Source organism: Arachis ipaensis, chromosome B05, assembly GCF_000816755.2.
Source record: "Arachis ipaensis cultivar K30076 chromosome B05, Araip1.1, whole genome shotgun sequence".
NCBI classification, from domain to species: Eukaryota; Viridiplantae; Streptophyta; class Magnoliopsida; order Fabales; family Fabaceae; genus Arachis; species Arachis ipaensis.
The window spans coordinates 4,055,077-4,066,432 of NC_029789.2; the positions used below are offsets into that span (position 1 = coordinate 4,055,077).

General features: G+C 33.3%; 2 protein-coding genes across 4 annotated transcripts; both read left to right on the top strand.

Annotated features, from left to right (window-relative positions):
* Positions 3,044 to 4,770, top strand: LOC107642548 (la-related protein 1C). Its single transcript, XM_021122866.1, has 2 exons — positions 3,044 to 3,723; positions 4,050 to 4,770. Exons 1-2 carry the CDS (start codon positions 3,325 to 3,327, stop codon positions 4,617 to 4,619), a joined length of 969 nt encoding a protein of 322 aa, XP_020978525.1. The 5' UTR covers positions 3,044 to 3,324; the 3' UTR covers positions 4,620 to 4,770.
* On the top strand, positions 5,064 to 9,104 carry LOC107642549 (la-related protein 1B). Of its 3 annotated transcripts, XR_002362290.1 has the most exons (7): positions 5,065 to 5,742; positions 6,069 to 6,561; positions 6,633 to 6,795; positions 6,889 to 6,979; positions 7,996 to 8,067; positions 8,178 to 8,631; positions 8,854 to 9,104. XR_002362290.1 is itself a non-coding variant. In XM_021122863.1 (6 exons), exons 1-6 carry the CDS (start codon positions 5,344 to 5,346, stop codon positions 8,457 to 8,459), a joined length of 1,500 nt encoding a protein of 499 aa, XP_020978522.1. In that variant the 5' UTR covers positions 5,065 to 5,343; the 3' UTR covers positions 8,460 to 9,081. The 3 variants fall into 3 exon arrangements, 2 of the variants coding, with proteins under 2 accessions (XP_020978523.1, XP_020978522.1); XM_021122863.1 differs by having other exon boundaries at positions 8,178 to 9,081; XM_021122864.1 differs by lacking the exons at positions 7,996 to 8,067; positions 8,178 to 8,631; positions 8,854 to 9,104 and adding an exon at positions 7,125 to 7,423 and having other exon boundaries at positions 5,064 to 5,742.

The window sequence follows — 11,356 nt, forward strand, 5'->3', positions numbered from 1 at the left end:
ATAAATAGTGATGCAGATAACATAATTTACATGTTGTTGTTTTAGTTTGTCTATAATTTTATTAAACTGAAATATATCAATATACCATCGTACCGAAAGGAACACCAATATATTTATGCTAACTTGATAAGTAAAATTAAATCTCGTTTTACTTCTATAGACTATACCGTACTCAACTATATCGTATCTTTTAAAACAAAATTATAACGGTACTCAACTAGCCAAAATTATATTTTATCCGATTTTAAAATTTCAGACTTATTTTTTTTTTAGTTTTTTTTTAAACTAAGAATAGTATGTGTTTTTTTAGTTAAATCTCAAAATATTCTTTGAACTTGTAATTGAGTTTTAATGTCGTTCCTCATTTTATAATTGATCAACATTTTTTCTTACTTAACAAAAGTGACTCACACTCCTCTCTAAGATATTTTTCAGTGACATGGACAAAAACCATGCTAAAAGCCACACAAACTTATTAACGTCGTGGTTTTCTTTTTAGTGCGCAAATATAACTGAAAATTTCATATCTCGTACAAAAATTAGTAATACGCCTCCTCTCCTCCCCCAACGATGATGACTCTACCATCACCAACTCAAAACCCAAGCTTAACTCCCCTCACTTTATCAACTTCCTCGGTTATGTGCAACGCATTCTCTACCACCGCTTTACCTCTTCGTTGCTCCTGACATCGTTGCAATCGGCGGTTGACGTCAAGCGATGCCTTACCTACCACAGAAGCTCCTCTCTTACTGTCTCCTTACCTGACCTCTTTCCCAAGTTCTCCTCTAAGATCGGCTCGGACAGCGTCAACAACAAGTGGACCACCATTTACTTTATTAAGATAATCTTCCAAGATTGCAAATGTGTGAAATTCTAGTATTTTTTTTCTAATTTCTTGTCCAATTTGTCCCTCTTCGATGATGCGGATTTAGACAAGGGTAATGGTTTTTCTTATTAAGTATAATAATAAAAAATGTTGGATTAACGGGTTCTATTGGTTTTAGAAGATTCCAAAAATAGGGTATAAGCTTGTCTTTGGAAAATTTGTCAATTTCCTTAGAAAAGAGAGTAAGGTTTTCGAAAAGATTTTGGTTAAAAATGTGTTATATACTTGTAAAGGATTGATAAAAAAATATGTTAAATTCAATGACGGTAGTGATAAAAATGGGCATGTATTATCATATTCCATTAGGGTATTCGGAACTACTAGAATTAAGGTACTTAGCTTTGTGAATTGGGAAGGTTGTTTTTCGAAGGTTACTAGGTATATTTCCTAGGATATGGATCGGTTTTAGACGGAAGACGTAAGTATTGTTGGGCAAGTTTTGATTGTTTACACTTTTTTCATATACGTCATCTCTCCATCTATGAATATTCGCCGAAAAATATTTTATGGATAATTGTTATTAAGTTTAGAAAAAAATTCGAAACTATTACAAAATTGTAAGTTTTGAGATTATTTTAATATTTAACCTTTTTTTTTCTGCAAAGTTCGATGAAAATGCAAGAACATTTATCACATGGAAGAAATAACAACAAGAGGCTCGAAATTAATGGGATTAGTTGTAACAATTAAGTTAGTGTGTATTTAGATTTGTATTTGTCAAACTGAAGTTTGAATGAAAATAATCTTATAGAAATGATTTTGAGTAGAAGTGAATTTGTGTCAACATGATTTATGTTTGGTAACTCTATACTAAAATTGATTTGATAAAATAAATATTGTTTGAATAATATTAGTTAAAATCACTCTTAAATAAATAATTACTAAAAATACTCTTTTTTATTACGCTATAAGTTTTTACTATTATTATTATTTATGGTTAATTTTTTTGTTTAATTTACTTTACCTAATGAGATCAATAAATTATATTATAAAAAGATAATAATAAATATAATACACAAGAACCACAATTATAAAAATGTTTAATTACTATGCTCGTCCCTATAGTTTTGCAAAATTTTCAATTAGGTCCTTATACTTTTTTTTTTTAATTGAATTCTTGCACCAAATTTTTTTTAATTGGGTCCCTACACTTTTTTTCCTTTTATTTAAGTTTCTGTACCAATTTTTTTTTAGTTAGGTCCCTATAAAATTAAGCTAATTACTACTAAGAGGAACTTAATTGAAAAAAATGGTGCAGGAACCTAATTAAAAGGAAAAAAAAGTATAGAGACCTAATTAAAAATTTCACAAAACTATAGGAATCAACAGAGTAATTAAACTTTATAAAAATGTACAATATCAAACTAAAAAATTAACAAAAATAATAATAAACAATAAAAAAATGTCTCATATAAAGAGAAATAATAAAATTTTTATAAACAAAATAATAACATATATAGAGGGTAAGATTGGTACTTGATAGAAAGAAAATAAATGGTTACAATTAATGACTGAATACCAATTAATAAAATACAGAAACTAAAAATTAATGATTTCTATAAATGTGGTTTTGACTGTAAAATTATTTCTACCTTACTTTTCTCTTTCCAAACATCAAAATAAATACACCCTTAATAATAAAACGATTTTAATGGAGACACAATATTTTAATGTAACAATTAAGTTAATAAGCAAGCTGTTCGGACAAAGACACAAGATTTTAAATGGAGTATTGTTGAAGGCAATTTTAGTTATACGTTTAACTAATATTCTAAAATTATTATTATTATAATTTTAATTTTTTAAAAAACATATGAATAAATTATTTCTTTCTCTTTCCAAACATCAAAATAAATACACCCTTAATAATAAAACGATTTTAATGGAGACACAATATTTTAATGTAACAATTAAGTTAATAAGCAAGCTGTTCGGACAAAGACACAAGATTTTAAATGGTTTAAATGGAGTATATTTTTTTGAAATAAAAGAAAACCCCCAAAACACAAAACAGCCGCAATAGTTATGGGAACTGGGCGTATTTTCTTGACGTGAATAACTAATAACTAAACCAAATAGAAAGGAAACAGGAACAAACGCAGGGGCATTTACGTAAACTCATGTGTGACACTCTCACACAGAGGAACAAAACCTGGCACCCGAAGCGTTCTACGAAACTTTCTTCGAAACGCATTTTCTTCTCTCTTTCAACATAACACAACAAACCAAAAGCTCCTCTCTTCACTGCGATCAGATCGCTCAAAATTTTGGAACCCTAAATTTGCTGCATTTTGGTTTCTCAATTTTGTCGAAACCCTAGAAGCCACTTTGCGTGCAAATCAATAATCTCCGTCTTCCTTTTGCTTTGATCATCAATCTCCTTCCAGTAGCAAACGCTGTGAGATTAGAGGTTAATATTAACCCTAAACACCACACCATGGCCATGGCTGGTAACCACTCAGCTGTCTCACCGTGGAATCAGGTTGTCCGCGGTGGCGAGTCCGAGTCTGTACTGGCAGCTCCATCTTCTGCGATGGAATCGGCGGTGGCCGTTGAATCTTCGCTCCCTTCTGGTTCCACCGCCGTGTCAACTTCTCTGTCGGTAGAAGATTCCTGCTCCACCGCTGAGAGCTCCAAAAACGGTGGGAACAAGGGCCGAGCTGCGAAGAAGCCTGCCTGGAACAAGCCATCATCCAATGGCGGAGCTTCGGAAGTTAAGCTGGTAATGGACGCAGTCTCTTGGCCTGCACTGTCCGAGTCTACCAGGGTTGCTATTAAATCAGAATCATCATCAAAGGGTTTGTTGGATGGATCATCCTCTGTTCTTCAATCGCAGGTTCGGTTGAGATTTTGTTTATTCCTATCACTTAGTGAGTGTTGTTTATTAAAATTTTAAGTTAGCTGAGCTGATGTTTTCTTGTGTTCTCTATGGTTTTCTGATTCGTGATCTAGAAAATGCAAGTTTTTATTAGGTTTCAATCGACCAAATTGCATGTATCTGCTGTTATGTTATTGTGGCTTAGAAAATGTAGGAAAATTGGATTTTGATTTTGCCGTGTGTGATCATTTGCTTTAGTGGCACATCTGTTGTTGTTGTATATTTGTTTTTCTGGTTTATTTGTATGCAAATAGACAATGCCATTGTTTTAAGTGCAAATATAGGGTATGGGAAGCTCTTCCTCTTCACAAAGACAAGTGAATGATAATGCAAGTGCAAACCATATGGTGCCATCTCCAAATCGCCAGAAGCCATTCAAACATAACAGTCCAAATGTGTTTTCTAATGGTGGTCACCCACAGCCGCCTGCTTCCCAAGCTTTGACAGCAACAACTGGGTCCCATTATCAACCTCCAATCGAACATGCACAAAGAAGTGCATTTGTGTCTAATGATCGTCCACAGCAGCGTAATTCATTTAGAAATCGGAACAGTGGTTCACATCAGCGTGGAGATGGGTCTAACCATCATAATTATGGGAACAGACGGGATCAGGACTGGAATACTCAACGGAATTTCAATGGTAGAGACCCCCATATGCCACCACGAGTTGGTCCTAGATTTCCAAGACCTCCACCTCCACCTCCACCTCATAATGCTGCTCAATTTATTCACACAGCACCAGTTAGGGCATTTGGTGGTCCTATTGGTTTCCATGGTAAGTACGCTGTATTAGAGATTATTTCTTTCAGGATATGCATATTCTGTGACGACTGTATTCGTTTTCAGATGTAGTTCCTCCAATAGTATATCTCCAACAACCACCTTCACATCCAAATTTACTAAGAGGGGTTCATTATGGTCCTCCAATGCCTCCTCAGACATTGTTCTACACAGGTCCAGACCCTCAGTTGCATACTAGGATAGTCACTCAGATTAATTACTATTTTAGGTACTGCTTTCAATGTGGTCTGTTAGTAAATTCTTCTTTCTTTAACCGGTTTTTTTTATTAATAATAATCTTATCGTATATTTTTCAAGTAAGTTAATTTTTTTGAGAGTAATAATAAAAGAAAACCCCCAAAACACAAAACAGCCGCAATAGTTATGGGAACTGGGCGTATTTTCTTGACGTGAATAACTAAAGAAAAGTCCAAATAGAAAGGAAACAGGAACAAACGCAGGGGCATTTACGTAAACTCATGTGTGACACTCTCACACAGAGGAACAAAACCTGGCACCCGAAGCGTTCTACGAAACTTTCTTCGAAACGCATTTTCTTCTCTCTTTCAACATAACACAACAAACCAAAAGCTCCTCTCTTCACTGCGATCAGATCGCTCAAAATTTTGGAACCCTAAATTTGCTGCATTTTGGTTTCTCAATTTTGTCGAAACCCTAGAAGCCACTTTGCGTGCAAATCAATAATCTCCGTCTTCCTTTTGCTTTGATCATCAATCTCCTTCCAGTAGCAAACGCTGTGAGATTAGAGGTTAATATTAACCCTAAACACCACACCATGGCCATGGCTGGTAACCACTCAGCTGTCTCACCGTGGAATCAGGTTGTCCGCGGTGGCGAGTCCGAGTCTGTACTGGCAGCTCCATCTTCTGCGATGGAATCGGCGGTGGCCGTTGAATCTTCGCTCCCTTCTGGTTCCACCGCCGTGTCAACTTCTCTGTCGGTAGAAGATTCCTGCTCCACCGCTGAGAGCTCCAAAAACGGTGGGAACAAGGGCCGAGCTGCGAAGAAGCCTGCCTGGAACAAGCCATCATCCAATGGCGGAGCTTCGGAAGTTAAGCTGGTAATGGACGCAGTCTCTTGGCCTGCACTGTCCGAGTCTACCAGGGTTGCTATTAAATCAGAATCATCATCAAAGGGTTTGTTGGATGGATCATCCTCTGTTCTTCAATCGCAGGTTCGGTTGAGATTTTGTTTATTCCTATCACTTAGTGAGTGTTGTTTATTAAAATTTTAAGTTAGCTGAGCTGATGTTTTCTTGTGTTCTCTATGGTTTTCTGATTCGTGATCTAGAAAATGCAAGTTTTTATTAGGTTTCAATCGACCAAATTGCATGTATCTGCTGTTATGTTATTGTGGCTTAGAAAATGTAGGAAAATTGGATTTTGATTTTGCCGTGTGTGATCATTTGCTTTAGTGGCACATCTGTTGTTGTTGTATATTTGTTTTTCTGGTTTATTTGTATGCAAATAGACAATGCCATTGTTTTAAGTGCAAATATAGGGTATGGGAAGCTCTTCCTCTTCACAAAGACAAGTGAATGATAATGCAAGTGCAAACCATATGGTGCCATCTCCAAATCGCCAGAAGCCATTCAAACATAACAGTCCAAATGTGTTTTCTAATGGTGGTCACCCACAGCCGCCTGCTTCCCAAGCTTTGACAGCAACAACTGGGTCCCATTATCAACCTCCAATCGAACATGCACAAAGAAGTGCATTTGTGTCTAATGATCGTCCACAGCAGCGTAATTCATTTAGAAATCGGAACAGTGGTTCACATCAGCGTGGAGATGGGTCTAACCATCATAATTATGGGAACAGACGGGATCAGGACTGGAATACTCAACGGAATTTCAATGGTAGAGACCCCCATATGCCACCACGAGTTGGTCCTAGATTTCCAAGACCTCCACCTCCACCTCCACCTCATAATGCTGCTCAATTTATTCACACAGCACCAGTTAGGGCATTTGGTGGTCCTATTGGTTTCCATGGTAAGTACGCTGTATTAGAGATTATTTCTTTCAGGATATGCATATTCTGTGACGACTGTATTCGTTTTCAGATGTAGTTCCTCCAATAGTATATCTCCAACAACCACCTTCACATCCAAATTTACTAAGAGGGGTTCATTATGGTCCTCCAATGCCTCCTCAGACATTGTTCTACACAGGTCCAGACCCTCAGTTGCATACTAGGATAGTCACTCAGATTAATTACTATTTTAGGTACTGCTTTCAATGTGGTCTGTTAGTAAATTCTTCTTTCTTTAACCGGTTTAGAAAGTTGAGTGTAGACATGTCACTACTTGTCTATTGCAGTAATGAGAATTTGATTAAGGATACATTCTTGCGGCAGAACATGGATGACCAGGGCTGGGTTCCTATAAGATTAATAGCAGGCTTCAACAAAGTAAGTTGTTTAGGGTATATGTGTGCTTGGTTTATTCATATATATATATGTTTTTAATTTATTTTTTTTTAATTCAGGACCTATTTTAAAAGTAGCAATCTTATTTTGATGAAATTATAATTTCATTCCTCTTTCCTTTTATCAGAAGAAAGTTATTCCTCCTTTTGCTATACTCATGGAATGACAAATCATCTTAGCGCAGGCTTGCGCGCGCACACAGGCACACGTATATATAAAGAAAATTTCATTAAGATGAAGAGAATGATAATATAAATTGGGATAAGAGTTATCCTATACAATAGCAGAGCAAGAAAAGGAAAAAGATGTTTTTTTTTTCAGTGGCTTATTACTAGAATAGTAAAAGCTTTATCTTTGAATAAGAAGCTAATTTTCTGATTTTGATAAACTTTTTGCCGTCAGTTTTTTTGGATTAAAATCCAGCTTTTCTGTACTGATATTAGTACCATCATTATTTACCACTACTATCATCTCACGTTCTGAATAGATATATATCAAGTGTGGACTGAAATTAGCTTTGTGATTTGATATCAATGATTATTGAATTGTCCTACACTCTATTGTATACTGAGGTCTATCTTATTGAATTGTCTATTGTAATGGTTCAATTGGTTTTTGTTTTCATTCTTTTTGTTCTTATTTTCATTGTTTTGTATTTCCAAGATTTTGTATTGAAAAATTGATAACATGAAATGAAAACAAGTATTTTTATTGTTTTCACTTTTTCTCCCTAAGATCTTGATAAAAGTAAATCCTAAAAATGAAATTAGGGAATGAAAACAAAAGCCAGTGAGACTCAAATATTTGTCATTGTTTTGCTGCCTCCTTTAGGCCTCAGTACAATAGAGTGTAGGACAATTCAATATTCTTTTGATACTTATATTTTACCTCATGTTTTTGAATATCATTGTAAACATTTTTTAATTAATTCTATCTGGATAAGTGGCATTATTTGTTATCAAATGATATATTTTTTCTTTCTTTCTTTGGACTGTTAGGTCATGCATTTGACTGACAATATACAAGTCATATTAGATGCTGTTCGAAGCTCATCTGTTGTTGAAGTGCAGGTATTTTCTTGTATTTATTTGATTGAAGGTAGCATCTAGCAATTTTAACTAGTTTATCTTTTTATAAAATTATCTTTTTAAATTGATTTCTTTTTGTTTATATATCATAGGGTGATAAAATAAGGAGACGAAATGATTGGAGGAGATGGATCATACCTCCTACAATTCAATTTCCCAACACTGCAGACTCTTCAATACAGGGGAATCAAGATTCGCTGTCAGAGCAAGTACAAAATATTACTTTGAGGACAACTAACCATGATTGTACAAGAGAACTAGATGCTCCCACAGATCTTTCAGAACATACTCTTGGGGAATTTAATAATCCATTGCAGTTTTCCAATAGCCAGGGAATTCAAGGAGCAGATCATCCTGTTTCGGCAGGAAATTAGAGTTGTAAGATGTGCTTTTGCACTTTTTTTTTTCGAGTTCTTAACAGGACATCAAAACCAAAGTTCTAAAGATGGTATCAGTTTTTCGGGTATGGCATAGTGGGATTCACAAAAGCATAGCTCATGATGATTGAGAAACAAGAAGTTATAGAACAACAAAGAGGACTGAATGGTAAATACTTCTCTAAAACACAGATTCTTTGCCCTCTTGTTTGGTTCATCTTTTCGGTGGAGTTAGTAGTAAGCATGACTACTGCGATTACTTGTTTTTATGGGACACAATGTTGCTCTTACTGGTGGTATGGTTTTGCTTCAGTGTGGGGAAATTTTGTTTTCGCTTCCCCTGTTGCCCCTCAGCTGCATTTTAAAATCTTTGGGGTCATCGTCCCACCAGGTAATGAAGCATTATGATGTACGGTGAGTTGATGGAATGCTTGACATGTTTGATCACTTTGATGCCTACCTGCAATTTGGGACGTAATAAGACTAAATGTGCTACTCAGTGCAGCTATAAAGTAATACTAGTTGATATTTATGTGATTGCGCAAATTTCCTGTTTAAACATTTCTAAATTTTGGAAACTGCTTTGCTTTGTTGATAAGAATCTAAATTTCTGAAACCATGTGGGCGTGCTTGTTTTTGCTAACAGGATTTCATATCAGTGCTGTTAGCTATTATGATTGTGATATAGTATTTTACTCTTATTTCTTAAAATTTATGCGATGATATACTAAATATTGGATGACAAAATTATAGTTATATATGCCATCCCTCAAAACATTAGATAGTATAGAAATTTATATGATGTACTTTTGCTCCATCAAACTTTGCAAGAATATCTGAGATAGTTATACTAATTAAATAACACAAAATAACAATTTTGTTTTATTCAAATTCTTATTCTAATTAAAGTTGTTTAAAACTCGCATTGAGTTATGGGATCAGTCAGCAAGTTTTTAACCTCGGATAATTTCCATCTGTTGTCACTGTTTATTTCTTGAACATTCTCATTTACTTCCATGCAGTGGTTGATAGCTATATTTTTTTAGTTTTATTTATTTGGTAAAACTGAAATGAATGAACTTATCTCAGGAATATTTGCTTCTATTTTTTTTTGTTATGATCAGACACCAAGTCAAGTCCTGCCAAATAAATTTAACATGTTTCTATATCTGTAATTTATTTTTTTTTTTCATAAAAAGGAACTTTGGTTTCAGTTTTTAGTTCTATAAATTTAATTTTGCTCCTTATAAAAAGAAACTTTGTTTTGAGCCTAAATAGAGCAGTTGGATTTATCTGTTATCATTATTTCTTTGTTTTCCTTGCCCCTATAAAAAAAAGTAATGTTTTAAAAGTATAGTTTCAGAATCTTAATACCAAATTATTATAGTTTCGTTATCATGTTTTATATTATGATGTCATTAATTATATATTTTCGAGTGGTTGATATAGTTGTATCTTTTGATCTTATCTGTATGAACTTTGTGTAACACGTATTTATTCTGAGCTTTATACTTATTTAAAAAATATTTTGTTTTTAACTAAAATCAAACTTTCAACATGAGGTTTTCATAAAGATAAAAATCAACCACGGTTCTAGGGTGATGAAAGCATTTTATGGTCCTTTAAGGATCAGGTTCGTTTTCAAATTTTTAACTGGGGCATTTTGTGTTTATATTTTTTAGGAAAACGACTCCAACATAGGCCCATACCTGAGTATTGTTTATTGGAGATGATTTGAAGGTTAATGAGTTTAATCTTGCAACTAATTAAGAGAAGAATTTTGTTAATATAATTAAGTAAACATCATTTTGAAGTAGTATTTTTAATGGAAGGAGCAACCAAGCAAGTAGTATTGTAAACTTCTTATGTCCAAAGAGCAAGGCATGCGTCTTATTAAACAACTAAATAAAACTGGCCTATTTATATATAACACGCTGTAATTCTTCATAATTGTAGACCTAATATTTAAAGAAAAAAGAATTGGAATTCATTTTGAGCCACAAATTTAACATTTTTAAAGTTAATTTTCAAAAGAATCAAGTATAAAGACATCGAAATCTATGATATTTATCAAAAATTCAAGGAATAATTATAAATAATTTTAAAATGAATATTTAAAAATTCAAATAATCGATTGACAAATTCTTTAAAAACTAAAATATATATAAAATAAAATTCAAGGGTGTAAAATGCAATTAATCTCTAGTTTTATTTTATTAATATCATATCCGGTATTCTGCCATTTTGCTCTGGTTTTGTGGCAGATCAGTATGAACAAGTAGGGCAGCTTTATGGCTCATCATCATCCTTTTTTATTTTTCCTAATCCCGGTTCACTTTCTCGAGAAAAGATTCAAGAAGATAACTATGAGAGCATTTCAATACCTGGTCTGAACGCATCTTTCTATACCATTAACTAAATCTATCTTCTTTCGTACTTACTCCTATGTTCGTACAACTTATCATTCATGTTCATGGTTAATTAATTCAACATTATTAAAAACTAAAAGCCTTCTTTGTTCATATAGATAATGGATTTAGGTTTCGGTTTGAATAAAGAGTTTAATTAAGTTTTTTTAAAAAAAATAATTTAAATAATAAATATTTATATTAAAAATAATTTATAAACTTCTTTCGTCTTACTCCTATGTTCGTACAACTTATCATTCATGTTCATGGTTAATTAATTCAACATTATTAAAAACTAAAAGCCTTCTTTGTTCATATAGATAATGGATTTAGGTTTCGGTTTGAATAAAGAGTTTAATTTAGTTTTTTTAAAAAAAATAATTTAAATAATAAATATTTATATTAAAAATAATTTATAAATAAATTATTTTGTGTTTGATTTTATTTTTTAGTCCTAAAAATGTTTAATTTAAAAGAAGAGTAATA